The 21,591-nt window shown below is 48.9% G+C and overlaps 1 protein-coding gene and 2 non-coding genes across 3 annotated transcripts; all 3 read right to left on the bottom strand.

Annotated features, from left to right (window-relative positions):
- Nucleotides 1-17,621: 17,621 nt before the first annotated feature.
- LOC147976493 (small nucleolar RNA U3) lies at nt 17,622-17,835 on the bottom strand. Its single transcript, XR_015602346.1, has one exon. It is a non-coding gene; the product is annotated as a small nucleolar RNA U3 (small nucleolar RNA).
- Nucleotides 17,836-18,679: 844 nt separating this feature from the next.
- Nucleotides 18,680-18,903, bottom strand: LOC147976492 (small nucleolar RNA U3). Its single transcript, XR_015602347.1, has one exon. It is a non-coding gene; the product is annotated as a small nucleolar RNA U3 (small nucleolar RNA).
- Nucleotides 18,904-19,828: 925 nt separating this feature from the next.
- LOC147976491 (uncharacterized) lies at nt 19,829-20,317 on the bottom strand. The gene has a single exon (XM_087520881.1). It carries the CDS (start codon nt 20,315-20,317, stop codon nt 19,829-19,831), a length of 489 nt encoding a protein of 162 aa, XP_087377007.1.
- Nucleotides 20,318-21,591: the final 1,274 nt, after the last annotated feature.

Below are 21,591 nucleotides of genomic sequence, written 5' to 3'. Positions count from 1 at the left end.
CTAGGATACATACATTCCACATGAACGCACACACATAACTAAACACATGGCAAATAGCAAAGTCATATAAAACCAAAGCTGTCACTTAGTGAGGAAAAAAGCCTGAAGCTGTCAAAACAGCAATGGACAAACTACACCAATGACCATATCTGCATCGACCATCTTTTGACACCAAAAGGACAATGACGTTCTTCAGCAGCAATGCCTTCATGAAGGGAATGGCACTCAAGCTTCGTCGTCATTAGATCCAACAACCAAAGGCCAGATCCTAGGGTTTCACCCTAAAGAGCGAGTTCGAGCCTATTCAAGCAATGCTTTCAACAAGGTCACAATGCAAAAACATCGCAATTGGCACATATAACCATATAACCAACTTGGGTCAGACCTAAGATTATCATCACAGGGCTCGAGACCGTGTACTCAAGAAGCACCACTAAATTGAAGGCAATCATGTATTGTCGTCACCACTTTTTTGAGATCCCAGCAGCTACAAGGGTAGCACCGTCTTGATGTGATGGCGCTATCATCGCCGTTGTACAAGTACAACCATATCGTCTACATCAAGCCGCCTTCCATAGATTTCATCTCACTGCTAAATGCGAACTAGACGGACTGGGAGCCGCTAAAACCCACAAAGGATTCTTCCAGCTGCATCCCACAACCTCGCCAATACAAGCCACCAGATCTGGAGAGAAGAACTCTCACGAAGTCCCCTCAGTGGCCATCACAATCCACCAGTCAAGAGGTCTGATAGATCGTGACTGAGTGCAACTTGCCATTGTGATTGATTCTAGATCGTTACCGTGCGGCTGCGGTTCTTGCAGTTGTAGTGGGATGGACGGGAATGAAGGAGGTTGTGGCGAACTATTGATGCGTTTCGGGCGGACCGAGCTGATGGGCGGCATACTAGTAGGGGCACCTTCAACTCGGATGGTCAAGGTTGTGATTTCCTGGGCAACACCGGCCTAGCGTTGCACTTTGGCTTACGTGCTCCGCCCTGACTGGTTGTCGCAGCATCTTCCGCCCTCTTCTTCGCCTTGATGTGATGATTGTTGCATTCCGCGGACTGGATCACGCGGCCAGCCGCCTCCAGGTTCGAAGGAACAGCGTACAAAGTCATAGGCTCCTTCGCTTGTTCCATCATGGTGGTGGTCCGTGGAAGGGGATGAAACCCACAACCTATTTGGTCACCATTTTGGCAGGGGGGTTGGAGTTTTCACAGGGGTGTTTGTGTAGGGATTAGACATGGGAAGTAGAGTTTTACTCCCATTCCCTTGTTTGGTATATGCTGGGAATTAGTGTGGCATAAAATTTTGCTCATGAATTAACAAGGTACCCCCTGAAAATAAATGGGTGGTGATGAATCTATGTACCTAGGGTAGGGTCATGGATCTGTCCAACATACCCTCCCCAAGGACATCTCTACAAAGAATCAGAAGCAGTCGAAGAGAAACCATCATCCACTCGACCATGAAGATGTGCTCACTCGACCACCTTGAAGACACTCGACCACCAGAAGATGAGGAACCCTCCACTCTGCAACGGTCAGGACTCAGGACTTAAACCATAGCTTTATGGGCATTTACAACACTTTACTGCAGACGTTACCAGTAACGCCCCTCCTTTATGAGCATTGAACCTTGTGTAACGAAGGAGAGCTGGGGTCATGGCGCACTCTATATAAGCCACCCCCTCCTCTGGGACAGTGGTTCTCACTTTCTATAATTCACACACATATATTCAGTCAACCGCCTCAGGGCTCCGAGACGTAGGGTTGTTACTTCCACCGAGAAGGGCCTGAACTCGTAAACTCGTGTGTACAACTCCTCCGTAGCTAGGATCTTGCCTCTACATTCCTACCCCCCTATTCTACTGTCAGTCTTAGAACCACGACAGTTGGCACCCACCGTGGGGCAGGTGTCTTAGCGACTTGTTGGAGAAGTTGCAATTTTTCCGATCCCCTTCATCATGGTTCCAGGCGGAGGTTTGGCTGAGGGCCGCGAGATCCGTCTCGGCGCGCTCATGTTTGTCGCCGACGACTCCGCTTGGCTTCAGGAGGCACCACTCGATGCCGACGCGCTCCCCGCCCGCGGGGCGACGCACTTTCGCGCGTGCGTCCGCGGCGTCCTCCTGCGGCAACCGTCGACCCAGTACCAGTCAACTCCAGCAGCTTTCCCCCTCCCTGCGACCCGCCGGAGCAAACGCACCGGTCAGTCGAGGCTTTAGCGGTGGGTGAAGCATGCGGTGGCCCGCCAGTCGGCCACCCCTCAAGTCGCGGCGATCGAGCCCGACAAAACTCTCTACGGCCTGTTCGATCTGTCGACTGGCTCCGTAGAGACCGCATCCGAGTGCGACAGCAGCGACCCGGCGACGGAAGTTTTGATGGTCAACGGACCACGCAGCCCTCCTGGCTTCAACCGCGAAGACGGAGGCGACGGGAACGGCGATCCGTCACGCGTTCACGAGGAGTACCACCCCGAACCCCTTTCCTCGCAGCAGAGGGAGGAACTTCGCCGCCGGAACATGGATGCATTGCATACTCCTATAGTTGGAGAAACCCCTGAAGCCCAGGCCTTGGAGCAGGCGCGCTTGGCCAACCTGGCTGAGCGCACTCGACTGGAGAACCTCCAGCGCGCACTCGACGATCGCGCTCGACAACGTGCTCCTGAGTCCAGTCGACGCCATCTTTTTCCACCTCCGACTCAGGTATACTGAACACCGATCCAGAATCTAGCAGCTGCTGCCCGGATAGCAGAGTCGATCCAACCTTCCCAATCAGAAGCTGGCCGAGGTCTGGTGCAGATCAGAGCCTTGCTCCGGGCAGCGGGAGAGAAGAATATGGTCGTGTCTCAGTCGCGGAATAGGATCCATAGCAGATCCGTGGCCGTAGACACAGTTCAGTCGGCCCATAGCCCGAGATCTCCCCCGAGGCGTGAGGGACGTGGAGATCGGCGTGATTAGTACAGAAACCGAGAGTAGTATGATCGCCGTGCCGATCGCGATGATCGTCGTCGAGTGCCTACGCCTCCTCCAAGGAGTGGGTCATACGTGCCTCGGCCACATGAAGACAGACGCCCTCACAGTGTCGGAAGAGGTATTCCAGTCGACCCCAGGGAGCCAGGCTTTGATGCAAGATCTATTCTCGTGCAGGGCTTGGTCGACAGAAATAGAGCTCACCGAGATGGCCATGACAGAGATCCGCAAACCAGCAACAGGGTGCATGTCTCTAGTCCAGAGTGCTTCAGCAGAGCTATCAGAGCTGCGGTGATTCCCCCCAACTTCAGGTTGGCGTCTGGAGTTAGTAAGTTCACCGGAGAGTCCAAGCCTGACACTTGGCTTGAAGACTACTGAGTGGCTGTCCAGATTGGTGGCGGCAATGATGAAGTGGCCATGAAACACCTTCCTCTGATGTTGGAGGGCTCGGCTAGAGCATGGCTGAATCAGTTAGCGCCTGGCAGCATCTATACTTGGGAAGATCTCGCCCGAGTGTTTGTCAGAACATTCGAGGGCACTTGCAAACGGCCGGCAGGTTTGACAGAATTACAGTGTTGTGTTCAGAAACCGAATGAAACTTTGAGGGATTATATCCAGAGATGGATCACCCTACACCACACGGTAGAAGATGTGTCAGATCATCAGGCAATTTGTGCCTTTAAGGAAGGCGTCAGGTATCGGGAGTTTAATATGAAATTCGGCCGGACAGGAAATATGACTCTGGCTCGGATGATGGAAATTGCCACCAAGTATGCCAATGATGAAGAAGAAGAGCGACTCCAGAGTGGCAAGCACAAAGCAGTCGCCCACGAAGCCGGAGGAGGAAACTCCGGTCGGAAACAGAAGCGCAAGGCCGAGCCAGCTGCTCCAGGTGAAGCCTTGGCTGTGGTTCAAGGAAAGTTCAAGGGGAAGCCCAAAGGGTCGTGGAACCCCAAGAAAGTAAAAGATCAAGATGGAAATGACGTGTTGGATCTGCCGTGCCATATCCACACCAAAAAATATGAAGAAGGTAATTTCATTTACCCGAAGCACACCACTCGGCAGTGTTGGCTCCTAATCCAGCAGTTCCGAGAGAAACAGCCCAAGGAAAAGGAGAAGGAGGCGGACAAGGCTGAGGATGAGGGAGAGGATGACGATGGTTATCCCCACGTGAATTCCACTCTGATGATTTTTGCTGACGTTGAGAGCAAAAGTCGATTGAAAGTCATCAACATGGAAGTGAACATGGTCGCTCCGGTGACACCCAGTTACTTGAAGTGGTCGCAGACTGCCATTACATTCGACCAGTCTGATCATCCAGCGCACATCGCCACCCCTAGGAGGCAAGCACTGGTGGTCGACCCGGTGATCAAAGGCACTCGACTGACAAAGGTCCTGATGGACGGTGGCAGTGGCCTGAACATATTGTATGTAGAAACGTTGAAAGGAATGGGCATTCTGATGTCTAGACTCAGCGAAAGCCATATGAGTTTCCATGGGGTCATTCCAGGCAAGAAGGCTGCATCCCTCGGTCAGATTGCACTCGACGTGGTTTTCGGTGATTCCAAAAATTACCGCAAAGAAAAGTTGACGTTTGAAGTTGTGGATTTCCAGAGTGCTTATCATGCAATTCTAAGCAGGCCAGCTTATGCACGATTTATGGCTCGACCATGTTACTGTACCTCAAACTGAAGATGCCTGGTCCCAGAGGAGTGATCACTATCTCTGGTAACCGGAAGAAGGCAGAAGAATGCTTCCAGAAGGGCTCAAAGATCGCCGATGCCCAGATGGTCGTAGTAGAATTGCAAGAATACCAGAAAAGTGCAGATCCGAGTGACTTGCTGCGAGCCAAGAAGCCAGCCACAGATTCAGCATTCCAGTCGTCTGGTGAAACGAAGTCGATTCACATTCACCCGACGGATCCCAATGCAGCTCCAACTCACATTTCAACCACACTCAACTCCAAATAGGAAGAAGTGCGCATCCAGTTCCTCTGTGAGAACTGGGACATCTTTGCATGGAAGCCTTCTGACATGCCGGGTGTTCCCAGGGGACTGGCTGAGCATCGTTTGTGAGTCGACCCGAAGGTGAAACCAGTCAAAGAGCATCTTCGACGGTCCGTCGTCCAGAAAAGAAAGGCAATCGTTGAAGAGGTGGCTCGGCTTTTGGCAGCTGAGTTTATCCGAGAGATTTATCACTCCGAGTGGTTAGCCAATGTTTTCATGGTCCCAAAGAAAGACGACTCACTTCGCATTTGTATTGATTTCAAGCATATCAATCGGGCCTGCCCGAAAGATCACTTCCCTCTCCCTCGCATCGATCAGATAGTCGACTCGACTGCAGGGTGCGAGCATTTGTCCTTTTTGGACGCCTACTCCGGGTACCACCAGATCCGTCTATACGGACCCGACGAAATAAAGACAGCTTTTATCACCCCGTTTGGGTGCTTCTGTTATGTCACAATGCCATTCGGCTTGAAGAATGCCGGAGCCACATTCATGCGGATGATTCAGAAGTGCCTGCTCACTCAGATTAGTCGGAATGTGGAAGCATACATGGATGACATTGTGGTCAAGTCATGTAAAGGTTCCGACCTACTGACTGGCCTTGCTAAAACCTTTGCCCACCTCAGAAGGTATGATATCAAGCTCGATCCATCAAAGTGCACGTTTGGAGTTCCAAGCGGAAAGTTACTCGGTTTTCTTGTTTCCGAATGAGGAATCGATGCTAACACAGAGAAAGTAGGCGCTATACTCCGAATGAAACGCCCTGTGAGTGTGCATGATGTCCAGAAGCTTACTAGTTGCTTGGCCGCCCTAAGTCGATTCATTTCTTGCCTCGGTGAAAAGGCGCTACCTCTTTACCAACTGATGAAGAAATCAGACAAGTTCGAGTGGACCCCAGAAGCTGATGCAGCGTTTGCAGAGCTAAAAGCCCTGCTTTCCACCCAGTCGGTGCTTGCTGCTCCAATCAGCAAAGAGCCTCTACTGCTTTATATAGTAGCCACTGGACAAGTCGTCAGTACAGTACTTACGGTCGAGCGGGAAGAAGAAGGAAAAGCTTATAAGGTTCAACGCCCAGTTTATTATATTTATGAAGTCCTGACCCCGTCAAAGCAGAGATATCCTCATTATCAGAAGCTTGTCTATGGGATTTACATGACCACGAAGAAGGTTGCACACTATTTCTCAGATCACTCTGTTACAGTCGTCGGCGACGCTCCATTGTCAGAGATTCTGCACAACAGAGATGCAACTGGTTGAGTGGCCAAATGGGCGATTGAATTCCTTCCCTTGGATATCAAGTTTGAGGCAAAGAAATCTATCAAGTCCCAAGCAATAGCAGATTTCCTCGCCGAGTGGATCGAACAGCAACTGCCGACTCAAGTTCACTCTGAGCACTGGACCATGTTCTTTGACGGATCCAAGATGCTTAACGGTTCTGGTGCTGGAGTAGTTCTGGTATCCCCCCGAGGAGACAGGCTCAGATATGTCCTCCAGATTCACTTTGATTCCTCCAACAATGAAGCAGAATATGAAGCACTCATGTATGGGTTGCGCATGGCCATCTCACTCGGCGTCCGTCGCCTCATGGTCTATGGCGACTCAGATTTGGTAGTTAATCAAGTGATGAAGGAGTGGGACGTCAGAAGTCCAGCCATGACTGGTTACTGCAACGCGGTGAGAAAGCTTGAGAAGAAGTTTGAGGGGTTAGAACTCCACCACATACCCCGACTAAAAAATCAAGCAGTCGACGATTTGGCAAAGATAGGTTACAAGAGAGAAGCCATTCCCAGCAATGTGTTTTTGGAGCATATTCACTCGCCGACAGTTCAGGAAGATCCTTTTACTGAAGAGCCCCCGCAACCTAAGAGCGCCACAGATCCGACTGAAGTCGAGGTCCCAGCCGTGGTCGACCTGATCATGGAGATTCTAGCCATTACTCCCGACTGGACGGTGCCCTACATTGCGTACATCCTCAGGAAAGAACTCCCAGAGGATGAAGAAGAGGCTCGACAGATCGTCCGTTGATCCAAGGCCTTTACTGTGATAAGAGGGCGGCTGTTCAGGGAAAGCGTGACTGGACTCAGTCAGAAATGCATAACACCAGAAGAAGGTCGAATGATCCTCAATGACATCCACTCAGGGACCTGTGGTCATCATGCGTCCTCTCGCGCCATCGTGGCTAAAGCATACCGAGCTGGATTCTATTGGCCACGAGCAAATGAAATGGCGAAAGATATAGTCGACAGATGTGAAGGCTGCCAGTTTTACCCCAACATGTCTCACAAGCCAGCGTCAGCCCTGAAGACCATCCCCCTCATCTGGCCCTTTGTTGTTTGGGGACTGGATATGGTTGGACCACTAAGAACTGGCAGGAGCGGCTTCACTCATGTGCTCGTTGCAGTCGACAGGTTTACCAAATGGAACGAAGCTAAACCTATCAAGAACCTTGATGCTAGCACCACTGTCAGTTTTATCAGAGAATTGACATTCAGATATGGAGTCCCACACAGCATCATCACGGACAACGGATCGAACTTCGATTCCGATGAGTTCAGAGCTTTCTGCGCCTCTCAGGGCACTCGAGTCGACTATGCTTCTGTCGCTCACCCGCAGTCGAACGGACAAGCAGAAAGAGCCAATGGCCTAATTCTCAAAGGACTGAAACCCCGACTGATGCGTGATTTCAAACATGCAGCAGGCGCTTGGGTTGATGAACTTTCGTCAGTTCTGTGGGGTTTAAGGACAACTCATAATCGGTCAACCGGACGAACTCCTTTCTTCTTAGTCTATGGAGCCGAAGCTGTTCTGCCAAGTGACCTGCTCCACAATGCACCCTGAGTTGAGCTCTTCTCCGAAGAGGAAGCAGAGCAGGCCCGGCAAGATTCAGTCGATCTCTTAGAGGAGGAAAGAGAGATGGCCTTGATCCGCTCGACCATTTATCTGAAGGAAATATGCCCTAGAGGCAATAATAAAGTTATTATTTATTTCCTTATATCATGATAAATGTTTATTATTCATGCTAGAATTGTATTAACTGGAAACATAATACATGTGTGAGTACATAGACAAACAGAGTGTCACTAGTATGCCTCTACTTGACTAGCTCGTTAATCAAAGATGGTTATGTTTCCTAACCATGAACAAAGAGTTGTTATTTGATTAACGGGATCACATCATTAGGTGAATGATTTGATTGACATGACCCATTCCATTAGCTTAGCACCCGATCGTTTAGTATGTTGCTATTGCTTTCTTCATGACTTATACATGTTCCTATGACTATGAGATTATGCAACTCCCGTTTACCGGAGGAACACTTTGTGTGCTACCAAACGTCACAACGTAACTGGGTGATTATAAAGGAGCTCTACAGGTGTCTCCAAAGGTGAATGTTGGGTTGGCGTATTTCGACATTAGGATTTGTCACTCCGATTGTCGGAGAGGTATCTCTGGGCCCTCTCGGTAATGCACATCGCATAAGCCTTGCAAGCATTGCAACTAATGAGTTAGTTGCGAGATGATGTATTATGGAACGAGTAAAGAGACTTGTCGGTAACGAGATTGAACTAGGTATTGAGATACCGACGATCGAATCTCGGGCAAGTAACATACCGATGACAAAGGGAACAATGTATGTTGTTATGCGGTCTGACCGATAAAGATCTTCGTAGAATATGTAGGAGCCAATATGAGCATCCAGGTTCCGCTATTGGTTATTGACCGGAGACGTGTCTCGGTCATGTCTACATTGTTCTCGAACCCGTAGGGTCCGCACGCTTAAGGTTTCGATGACAGTTATATAATGAGTTTATGCGTTTTGATGTACCGAAGTTAGTTCGGAGTCCCGGATGTGATCACGGACATGACGAGGAGTCTCGAAATGGTCGAGACATAAAGATTGATATATTGGACGGCTATATTTGGACACCGGAAGTGTTCCGGGTAATTTCGGAGAAAGCCGGAGAGCCGGAGGGTTACCGGAACCCCCCGGGAGAAGTAATGGGCCATATGGGCCTTAGTGGAGAGAGAGAGGGGCAGCCAAAGGTGGGACGCGCGCCTCCTCCCCCTGGTCCGAATTGGACTAGGAGAGGGGGGGCGGCGCCCCCCTTTCCTTCTGCCTCCCCACTTCTTTCCCCCTCCTAGTAGGAGTCCTACTCCTACTAGGAGGAGGACTCCTCCTTGGCGCGCCATAGGGGTCGGCCGGCCTCCTCCCCTTGATCCTTTATATACGGGGGCAGGGGGCACCCCTAGACACACAAGTTGATCCATGTGATCATATTCTTAGCCGTGTGCGGTGCCCCCTTCCACCATAATCCTCGATAATATTGTAGCGGTGCTTAGGCGAAGCCCTACGACGGTAGTACATCAAGATCGTCACCACGCCGTCGTGCTGACGGAACTCTTCCCCGACACTTTGCTGGATCGGAGTCCGGGGATCGTCATCGAGCTGAACGTGTGCTAAAACTCGGAGGTGCCATAGTTTCGGTGCTTGATCGGTCGGGCCGTGAAGACGTATGACTACATTAACTGTGTTGTGCTAACGCTTCCGCTGTCGGTCTACAAGGGTACGTAGATCACACTCTCCCCTCTCGTTGCTATGCATCACCATGATCTTGCGTAGGTTCCCCAACAGTGGCATCCGAGCCTAGGTTTTATATGTTGATGTTATATGCACGAGTAGAACACAAGTGAGTTGTGGGCGATATAAGTCATACTGCTTACCAGCATGTCATACTTTGGTTCGGCGGTATTGTTGGACGAAGCGGCCCGGACCGACATTACGCGTACGCTTACGCGAGACCGGTTCTCCTGACGTGCTTTGCACATAGGTGGCTTGCGGGTGACAGTTTCTCCAACTTTAGTTGAACCGAGTGTAGCTTTGCCCGGTCCTTGCGAAGGTTAAAACAGCACCAACTTGACAAACTATCGTTGTGGTTTTGATACATAGGTAAGATTGGTTCTTGCTTAAGCCCGTAGCAGCCACGTAAAACTTGCAACAACAAAGTAGAGGACGTCTAACTTGTTTTTGCAGGGCATGTTGTGATGTGATATGGTCAAGACATGATGCTAAATTTTATTGTATGAGATGATCATGTTTTGTAACCGAGTTATCGGCAACTGGCAGGAGCCATATGGTTGTCGCTTTATTGTATGCAATGCAATCGCGCTATAATGATTTACTTTATCACTAAGCGGTAGCGATAGTCGTGGAAGCATAAGATTGGCGAGACGACAACGATGCTACGATGGAGATCAAGGTGTCGCGCCGGTGACGATGGTGATCACAACGGTGCTTCGAAGATGGAGATCACAAGCACAAGATGATGATGGCCATATCATATCACTTATATTGATTGCATGTGATGTTTATCTTTTATGCATCTTATCTTGCTTTGATTGACGGTAGCATTATAAGATGATCTCTCACTAATTATCAAGAAGTGTTCTCCCTGAGTATGCACCGTTGCGAAAGTTCTTCGTGCTGAGACACCACCTGATGATCGGGTGTGATAGGCTCTACATTCAAATACAACGGGTGCAAAACAGTTGCACACGCGGAATACTCAGGTTATACTTGACGAGCCAAGCATATACAGATATGGCCTCAGAACACGGAGACCGAAAGGCGAGCGTGAATCATATAGTAGATATGATCAACATAGTGATGTTCACCAATGAAACTACTCCATCTCACGTGATGATCGGACATGGTTTAGTTGATTTGGATCACGTGATCACTTAGAGGATTAGAGGGATGTCTATCTAAGTGGGAGTTCTTTAAGTAAATTAATTGAACCTAAATTTATCATGAAACTTAGTACCTGATAGTATCTTGCTTGTTTATGCTTGATTGTAGATAGATGGCTCGTGCTGTTGTTCCGTTGAATTTTAATGTGTTCCTTGAGAAAGCAAAGTTGAAAGATGATGGTAGCAATTACACGGACTGGGTCCGTAACTTGAGGATTATCCACATTGCTGCACAGAAGAATTACGTCCTGGAAGCACCGCTGGGTGCCAGACCTGCTACTGGAGCAACACCAGATGTTATGAACGTCTGGCAGAGCAAAGCTGATGACTACTCAATAGTTCAGTGTGCCATGCTTTACGGCTTAGAATCGGGACTTCAACGACGTTTTGAACGTCATGGAGCATATGAGATGTTCCAGGAGTTGAAGTTAATATTTCAAGCAAATGCCCGAATTGAGAGATATGAAGTCTCCCATAAGTTCTATAGCTGCAAGATGGAGGAGAACAGTTTTGTCAGTGAGCATATACTCAAAATGTCTGGGTATAATAATCACTTGATTCAATTGGGAGTTAATCTTCCAGATGATTGCGTCATTGACAGAATTCTCCAATCACTGCCACCAAGCTACAAGAGCTTCGTGATGAACTATAATATGCAAGGGATGAATAAGACTATTCCCGAGCTCTTCGCAATGCTGAAAGCTGCGGATGTAGAAATCAAGAAGGAGCATCAAGTGTTGATGGTCAACAAGACCACTAGTATCAAGAAAAAGGGCAAAGGGAAGAAGAAGGGGAACTTCAAAAAGAACAGCAAGCAAGTTGCTACTCAAGAGAAGAAACCCAAACCTGGACCTAAGCCTGAAACTGAGTGCTTCTACTGCAAGCAGACTGGTCACTGGAAGCGGAACTGCCCCAAGTATTTGGCGGATAAGTAGTATGGCAAGGTGAACAAAGTATATGTGATATACATGTTATTGATGTGTACCTTACTAATGCTCGCAGTAGCACCTGGGTATTTGATACTGGTTCTGTTGCTAATATTTGCAACTCGAAACAGGGACTACGGATTAAGCGAAGATTGTCTAAGGACGAGGTGACGATGCGCGTGGGAAACGGTTCCAAAGTCGATGTGATCGCAGTCGGCACGCTACCTCTACATCTACCTTCGGGATTAATATTAGACCTAAATAATTGTTATTTGCTGCCAGCGTTAAGCATGAACATTATATCTGGATCTTGTTTGATGCGAGATGGTTATTCATTTAAATCTGAGAATAATGGTTGTTCTATTTATATGAGTAATATCTTTTATGGTCATGCACCCTTAAAGAGTGGTCTATTTTTATTGAATCTCGATAGTAGTGACACACATATTCATAGTGTTGAAGCCAAAAGATGCAGAGTTGATAATGATACTGCAACTTATTTGTGGCACTGCCGTTTGGGTCATATCGGTATAAAGTGCATGAAGAAACACCATACTGATGGGCTTTTGGAACCACTTGATTATGAATCACTTGGTACTTGCGAACCGTGCCTTATGGGTAAGATGACAAAAACACCGTTCTCCGGTACTATGGAGAGAGCAACAGATTTGTGGGAAATCATACATACAGATGTATGTGGTCCGATGAACGTTGAGGCTCGTGGCGGATATCGTTATTTTCTCACCTTCACAGATGACTTAAGCAGATATGGGTATATCTACTTAATGAAACACAAGTCTGAAACATTTGAAAAGTTCAAAGAATTTTAGAGTGAAGTTGAAAATCATCGTAACAAGAAAATAAAATTCCTACGATCTAATCGTGGAGGAGAATATTTGAGTTACGAGTTTGGTGTACATTTGAAAAATTGTGGAATAGTTTCGCAACTCACGCCACCCGGAACACCACAGCGTAATGGTGTGTCCGAACGTTGTAATCGTACTTTACTAGATATGGTGCGATCTATGATGTCTCTTACTGATTTACCGCTATCGTTTTGGGGATACGCTCTAGAGACGGCCGCATTCACGTTAAATAGGGCACCATCAAAATCCGTTGAGACGACGCCTTATGAACTGTGGTTTGGCAAGAAACCAAAGTTGCCGTTTCTGAAAGTTTGGGGCTGCGATGCTTATGTGAAAAAGCTTCAACCTTATAAGCTCGAAGCCAAATCGGAGAAATGTGTCTTCATAGGATATCCAAAGGAAACTATTGGATACACCTTCTATCACAGATCCGAAGGCAAGACTTTTGTTGCTAAATTCGGAAACTTTCTGGAGAAGGAGTTTCTCTCGAAAGAAGTGAGTGGGAGGAAAGTAGAACTTGACGAGGTAACTGTACCTACTCCCTTATTGGAAAGTAGTACATCACAAAAACCTGTTTCTGTGACACCTACACCAGTTAGTGAGAAAGCTAATGATGATGATCATGAAACTTCAGAACAAGATACTACTGAACCTCGTAGATCAACCAGAGTGAGATCCGCGCCAGAGTGGTACGGTAATCCTGTTCTGAAAGTCATGCTACTAGATCATGATGAACCTACGAACTATGAAGAAGCGATGGTGAGCCCAGATTCCGCAAAATGGCTTGAAGCCATGAAATCTGAGATGGGATCCATGTATGAGAACAAAGTATGGACTTTGGTTGACATGCCCGATGATCGGCAAGCAATTGAGAATAAATGGATCTTCAAGAAGAAGACTGACGCTGACGGTAATATTACTGTCTACAAAGCTCGACTTGTCGCAAAAGGTTTTCGGCAAGTTCAAGGGATTGACTACGATGAGACCTTCTCACCCGTAGCGATGCTTAAGTCTGTCCGAATCATGTTAGCAATTGCCGCATTTTATGATTATGAAATTTGGCGGATGGATGTCAAAACTGCATTCCTGAATGGATTTCTGGAAGAAGAGTTGTATATGATGCAACCAGAAGGTTTTGTCGATCCAAAGGGAGCTAACAAAGTGTGCAAGCTCCAGCGATCCATTTATGGACTGGTGCAAGCCCCTCGGAGTTTGAATAAACGCTTTGATAGTGTGATCAAAGCATTTGGTTTTATACAGACTTTTGGAGAAGCCTGTATTTACAAGAAAGTGAGTGGGAGCTCTGTAGAATTTCTGATATTATATGTGGATGACATATTACTAATTGGAAATGATATAGAATTTCTGGATAGCATAAAGGGATACTTGAATAAGAGTTTTTCAATGAAAGACCTCGGTGAAGCTGCTTACATATTAGGCATTAAGACCTATAGAGATAGATCAATACGCTTAATTGGACTTTCACAAAGCACATACCTTGACAAAGTTTTGAAGAAGTTCAAAATGGATCAAGCAAAGAAAGGGTTCTTGCCTGTGTTACAAGGTGTGAAGTTGAGTAAGACTCAATGCCCAACCACTGCAGAAGATAGAGAGAAAATGAAAGATGTTCCCTATGCTTCAGCCATAGGCTCTATCATGTATGCAATGTTGTGTACCAGACCTGATGTGTGCCTTGCTATAAGTAAAGCAGGGAGGTACCAAAGTGATCCAGGAGTGGATCACTGGACAGCGGTCAAGAGCATCCTGAAATACCTGAAAAGGACTAAGGATATGTTTCTCATATATGGAGGTGACCAAGAGCTCATCGTAAAAGGTTACGTTGATGCAAGCTTTGACACTGATCCAGACGATTCTAAATCGCAAATCGGATACGTGTTTACATTAAACAGTGGAGCTGTCAGTTGGTGCAGTTCTAAACAAAGTGTTGTGGCGGGATCTACATGTGAAGAGGAGTACATAGCTGCTTCGGAAGCAGCAAATGAAGGAGTCTGGATGAAGGAGTTCATATCCGATCTAGGTGTCATACCTAGTGCATCGGGTCCAATGAAAATCTTTTGTGACAATACTGGTGCAATTGCCTTGGCAAAGGAATCCAGATTTCACAAGAGAACCAAGCACATCAAGAGACGCTTCAATTCCATCCGGGATCTAGTCCAGGTGGGAGACATAGAGATTTGCAAGATACATACGGATCTGAATATTGCAGACCCGTTGACTAAGCCTCTTCCACGAGCAAAACATGATCAGCACCAAGGCTCCATGGGTGTTAGAATCATTACTGTGTAATCTAGATTATTGACTCTAGTGCAAGTGGGAGACTGAAGGAAATATTCCCTAGAGGCAATAATAAAGTTATTATTTATTTCCTTATATCATGATAAATGTTTATTATTCATGCTAGAATTGTATTAACCGGAAACATAATACATGTGTGAATACATAGACAAACAGAGTGTCACTAGTATGCCTCTACTTGACTAGCTCGTTAATCAAAGATGGTTATGTTTCCTAACCATGAACAAAGAGTTGTTATTTGATTAAAGGGATCACATCATTAGGTGAATGATCTGATTGACATGACCCATTCCATTAGCTTAGCACCCGATCGTTTAGTATGTTGCTATTGCTTTCTTCATGACTTATACATGTTCCTATGACTGTGAGATTATGCAACTCCCGTTTACCGGAGAAACACTTTGTGTGCTACCAAACGTCACAACGTAACTGGGCGATTATAAAGGAGCTCTACAGGTGTCTCCAAAGGTGAATGTTGGGTTGGCGTATTTTGAGATTAGGATTTGTCACTCCGATTGCCGGAGAGGTATCTCTGGGCCCTCTCGGTAATGCACATCACATAAGCCTTGCAAGCATTGCAACTAATGAGTTAGTTGCGAGATGATGTATTATGGAACGAGTAAAGAGACTTGTCGGTAACGAGATTGAACTAGGTATTGAGATACCGACGATCGAATCTCGGACAAGTAACATACCGATGACAAAGGGAACAACGTATGTTGTTATGCGGTCTGACCAATAAAGATCTTCGTATAATGTGTAGGAGCCAATATGAGCATCCAGGTTCCGCTATTGGTTATTGACCGAAGACGTGTCTCCGTCATGTCTATATTGTTCTCGAACCCGTAGGGTCCGCACGCTTAAGGTTTCGATGACAGTTATATTATGAGTTTATGAGTTTTGATGTACCGAAGTTAGTTCGGAGTCCCGGATGTGATCACGGACATGACGAGGAGTCTCGAAATGGTCGAGACATAAAGATTGATATATTGGACGGCTATATTCGGACACCGGAAGTGTTCCGGGAAATTTCAGAGAAAACCGGAGAGCCGGAGGGTTACCGGACCCCCCCCCCGGGAGAAGTAATGGGCCATATGGGCCTTAGTGGAGAGAGAGAGGGGAAGCCAAAGGTGGGCCGCGCGCCTCCTCCCCCCTGGTCCGAATTGGACTAGGAGAGGGGGGGGCGGCGCCCCCCTTTCCTTCTCCCTCCCCACTTCTTTCCCCCTCCTAGTAGGAGTCCTACTCCTACTAGGAGGAGGACTCCTCCTTGGCGCGCCATAGGGGCCGGCCGGCCTCCTCCCCTTGATCCTTTATATACGGGGGCAGGGGGCACCCCTAGACACACAAGTTGATCCACGTGATCATATTCTTAGCCGTGTGCGGTGCCCCCTTCCACCATAATCCTCGATAATATTGTAGCGGTACTTAGGCGAAGCCCTGCGACGGTAGTACATCAAGATCGTCACCACGCCGTCGTGCTGACGGAACTCTTCCCCGACACTTTGCTGGATCGGAGTCCGGGGATCGTCATCGAGCTGAACGTGTGCTAAAACTCAGAGGTGCCATAGTTTCGGTGCTTGATCGGTCGGGCCGTGAAGACGTACGACTACATCAACCGCGTTGTGCTAACGCTTCCGCTGTCGGTCTACAAGGGTACGTAGATCACACTCTCCCCTCTCGTTGCTATGCATCACCATGATCTTGCGTGTGCGTAGGATTTTTTTTTGAAATTACTACGTTCCCCAACATTATCAGCAAGACTTGCGTCGATTCCACGCCAGAAATGTGAGGGGTTGAGCCTTTCAAGAAGGAGACCTGGTTTTTCAAGTGGATCAACAGAAACCACACAAGCTTGCCCCAACTTGGGAGGGCCCCTTCATCATCACCAAAGTTCTCCACAACGGAGCATACCATCTTTATAGTATTGAGAATCAGAAAGACGAGCCACAGGCTTGGAACGCGGAGCTGCTCCGCCCCTTTTATACTTAAGCACTCGTTCGAATAAAATGTAATAAGAAACACCTTTGTAATTTGTTTATCAAAGACAAGAGCTTATGGTCCTATCATTCGATTGTTGTGTCCTTATTTACTTCTGAAATCCCCCAGTGGGTGGGCTTAGTTGCGAATCCGTTTTGCCTAAGTTTGAAAGAAAATCCTAGCGAGTGGAGAGCAATCCTCCCACTCGGGAGCTTAGCGGCAGTCCAGTACTCGCCTAAGTTCTCTCACTAGGAGACTTAGCCGCAGTCCAGTACTCGCCTAAGTTTGAAAAATCCTACCGAGTGGAGAGTAATTCTCCCACTCGGGGGCTTAGCTGCAGTCCAGTACTCGCCTAAGTTCTCTCACTAGGAGACTTAGCTGCAGTCCAGTACTCGCCTAAGTTTGAAAAAATCCTACCGAGTGGAGAGCAATCCTCCCACCCGGGGGCTTAGCTGCAGTCCAGTACTCGCCTAAGTTCTCTCACTAGGAGACTTAGCTGCAGTCGAGTACTCGCCTAAGTTTGAAAAAATCCTACCGAGTGGAGAGCAATCCTCCCACTCGGGGGCTTAGCTGCAGTCCAGTACTCGCCTAAGTTCTCTCACTAGGAGACTTAGCTGCAGTCCAGTACTCGCCTAAGTTTGAAAAAATCCTACCGAGTGGAGAGCAATCCTCCCACTCGGGGCTTAGCTGCAGTCCAGTACTCGCCTAAGTTCTCTCACTAGGAGATTAGCTGCAGTCCAGTACTCGCCTAACTTTGAAAAAATCCTACCGAGTGGAGAGAAATCCTCCCACTCGGGGGAAGATTTTGGAGTCTGTCAGACAACCTCTAGGCCACCCTACACAGGCTGAGCCAGGCAGGAACGATCGTCTACAGCCATCGGATACATCAGATGAATCCTGGCCGTTAATCCCGCTTTGGCCCAGAGGTCACAGGTCATCAACCAGACTTGAGTGCTTGCCTCCTTATTGGTAAAGGATGCATCGGTACGAGCCTATAGAACAGATCATGTTCAAGTAAGTAATGGACTGCAGCTAAGTCTCCTTATTTACTTCTGAAATCCCTCAGTGGGTGGGCTTAGTCGCGAATCCATTTTGCCTAAGTTCGAAAGAAAATCCTACCGAGTGGAGAGCAATCCTCCTACTTGGGGGCTTAGCGGCAGTCCAGTACTCGCCTAAGTTCTCTCACTAGGAGACTTAGCTGCAGTCCAGTACTCGCCTAAGTTTAAAAAAATCCTACCGAGTGGAGAGCAGTCCTCCCACTCGGGGTCTTAGCTGCAGTCTAGTGCTCGCCTAAGTTCTCTCACTAGGAGACTTAGCTACAGTCCAGTACTCGCATAAGTTTGAAAAAATCCTACTGAGTGGAGAGCAATCCTCCCACTCGGGGGCTTAGCTGCAGTCCAGTACTCGCCTAAGTTCTCTCACTAGGAGACTTAGCTGCAGTCCAGTACTCGCCTAAGTTTAAAAAAATCCTACCGAGTGGAGAGCAATCCTCCCACTCGGGGGCTTAGCTACAGTCCAGTACTCGCCTAAGTTCTCTCACTAGGAGACTTAGCTGCAGTCCAGTACTCGCCTAAATTTGAAAAAATCCTACCGAGTGGAGAGCAATCCTCCCACTCGGGGGCTTAGCTGTAGTCCAGTACTCGCCTAAGTTCTCTCACTAGGAGACTTAGCTGCAGTCCAGTACTCGCCTAAGTTTGAAAAAATCCTACCGAGTGGAGAGCAATCCTCCCACTCAGGGGCTTAGCTGCAGTCCAGTACTCGCATAAGTTCTCTCACTAGAAGACTTAGCTGCAGTCCAGTACTCGCCTAAGTTTGAAAAAATCCTACCGAGTGGAGAGCAATCCTCCCACTCGGGAGAAGATTTTAGAGTCTGTCAGACAACCTCTGGACCACCCTGCACAAGCTGAGCCTGGCAAGAACGATCGTCTATAGCCATCAGATCCATCAGATGAATCCTGGCCGTTAATCACGCTCTGGCCCAGAGGTCAGAGGTCATCAACCAGACTTGAGTGCTCGCCTCCTTATTGGTAAAGGATGCGGTTGATGACCTCTGACCTCTGGGCCAGAGCGTGATTAACGGCCAGGATTCATCTGATGGATCCGACGGCTGTAGACGATCGTTCCTGCTTGGCTCAGCCTGTGTGCCTGACTCTCATTCCCCTTCCCATTTAAACTCCCATTTCCTCTAATCAAACAGTGGACTTTTAATCTCCTCACCCCTCAACTCTCATTCCCCATCTCTAATTTCATCAAACCAAACACGCTGCCAGTGGAGGGGATCGAGTGCTCATTGGGCAGAGGCAGTGAAAAAACGGTGTTATTGTCCAAATGTGCGGACTCCGCTTTGGTTTTGAGTAAGTTTATGTCGTAAGAGCCCCCCCCCCCCCCCCCCCCGTTTGGAGATGGAGATGGATGGGTGCAGACAAATTCGATGACCGCTGTTGAATGGCCTAAAACGTTTGAACCGTTGTCTGGACATTTGCGACTGATATGGTGGTTCCCATTGAAGCTGCCCCTGAATCTCAAATTGCACACCATGTCCTCGCTTATCCATCAGGTGGAATGGTCCTGAGACGAGTTTTCCATCGAGATACCTGGGTCGTTGTTGTTTCAACCCAAGGAACGTACACGCGACCGAGCTACCTGCCTGCATCATAACGCGGCAACGCTCCCATCTCAATCACAAGAAGACCCCAACTGTGCGCGTCACCTCCGTAAGAGCATCTCCAATAGACGCGCAACACGTCGCGCGTTAAAAGTCACGATACAGCGCCGGGTTAGCCAGCTTTTGCGCGCGGCGGTGCGCTGGCTCCAGCGGCCGTCGCAAATTAAAGCGCGCCCACGCCGCTCCAGCGGACGCGCTATATTTCAGTTTTTTTTACTATGATTCGATACATATTTGGGTTCGTAGATAATTCTCCTACTACTACTACTCGTTCGACTCGGACTCTATCTCAGTGATGTCCTCCTCCGACGTCGGAGCGTAGGCGTCAAGGAACCGCTCGTCGCCGGAGTTTCAGGAGGACGCATCTCCAAGCGCTTGGTTGTATTTAGCGACCGCCTTCCGCGTTTGCTTGTCCTCGCGATAGTCGGCTCGCTCCTTCCTCCTTTTCGCCCTTCTCTGGGAGAAAAACTGTTCCTCGTTGGTGTCTTCCGGAAAGCGATGGCTCCACAGCGCCATGGCTTGCTCGTCCATCCCGGCCAGTCTGAGACGATGCTCCCGCCTCTGGTGCTTGCGACGATCCTCGTCGGTGAGAAGCCGCGGGAAAGACGCCAACTCCTGTGCGCGCTCCCGCGTCGCCACATCGGCGAAGTTCATGTCCTGACGGGACCGTAGGAGGCGCCACGCCGCAGCGTTGTACGCGCATGCACCCTCCCGGGCGGTGTCGAAGATTCCGAGACGGAGCCGCATGCCGTCGCCCGACCGGATCTCGGCGGAGTAGGTGCCGGACGGACGCACGCGGACGCTGCGGTAGCCCATACCTCCCCGGCGGCGAGGCGGCATGGTGGCGTGTCGGTGGCAGAGCGCGGCAGAAGGCGATGAAGAGATGGAGAGAACGGCAGAGGGCGATGAAAAGATGGAAAGAGCGACAGAGGGCGCTGCAATTTATAGGCGCACCGAACGCGGCGCGTCAAATGTAACGCGCGAGCGGCCGCCTTTTTCCGCGCGCGCAATCGTTTCCCGCGCGCTAATTTTCCACCACCGCTGAAGCGCGCGAAAACATCCCTCTCGTGCTTAAAAGTCAATTTACCTTGCACGCGCGTCTTTTGGCGCGACTGTTAGAAATGCTCTAACAACCGGGCCTCGACAGTAGCTAGGCGCCACCTCCGATTCGAGCACGGCCTCGCGGTGAACATTGTCTCCGTTTGAAAACGCCACGAGAACGCGCATTGTGACTATCAAAACCGCCCTCCCGCTGGGAACATCATCTCGGATATTTATCAACGTGACTCCATCACGAGCATTGTCTCCGTCGCGAAAACGCCTTGACAGCATGCGTGTTGGGCCTTCACCAAGGACACGTCGCCCATCTACGAGCATCATCCCCCAGCACGAGCTCGTCTCTCGCTCTCTGCCACGAGCGTCGTCGTTCGTCGTCGTCGTCCGCCAACATTGTGTGCCAGGCTGCCAGGAATCAACTGAGGTGTACGTTCAGCCTACCTACCGAGGAGCGACGTGAGCATACATGCAAACTGCATGCAATCATGAAGCGCTACTGGCATCGTTACCGTGCTCGCTGTGACAGCGAAAAGCCCTGGCACATTACTAGCAATACGTATCAATCATCCGCACCGAATGCACAGGAATGTGCGTATCCAATACGCGTGCAGTGTGCCGGAGTACTAGTACATGACAGATCAATGTGACACGTCGCCGTCGTGCCACTGCCACATGAGCTGAGCAGCCCTAGTGATGGAGCACATGCACGCACGAACGCGAGGTCTCGCGGCAACGGTGAGATTATGGGGTGCGTGGGCCGGGGCTTTGCCGTGCGGTCTATCGGGCCATTGCCAGTGCTACTGATGATCTTGAACGCTTGATGCCAAAGCATCTATATCTATCCAAGAGGAAATGACCCACATGCACACGTACCATCCTGTGCTGGGTATGCATATGCATGTCGTGCGTGCCAGTTTCAGTAACCCAGCCACTGTTTTCAGAAAAGACACGAAGACGTGAGAATCTAGCGACTGCACACGCTGACACGGACATGCGTGTCAATTGTTGCTTACACCTACCTGACTGGCTAGCTGAGGCCTAAGCTGCGAACGCGAAGC

This window comes from Triticum urartu, chromosome 4A (genome assembly GCF_056163025.1).
Source record: "Triticum urartu cultivar PI428250 chromosome 4A, HENAU_Tu73, whole genome shotgun sequence".
Taxonomy (NCBI): domain Eukaryota; kingdom Viridiplantae; phylum Streptophyta; class Magnoliopsida; order Poales; family Poaceae; genus Triticum; species Triticum urartu.
The sequence above is the reverse complement of the archived record's forward strand: the minus strand, read 5'-3'. Positions and strand labels throughout refer to the sequence as shown.

Coding starts and splice junctions, on each gene's coding strand:
- LOC147976491 (XM_087520881.1), bottom strand. CDS start 20,317: ATGCCGCCTCGCCGCCGGGGAGGTATGGGCTACCGCAGCGTCCGCGTG.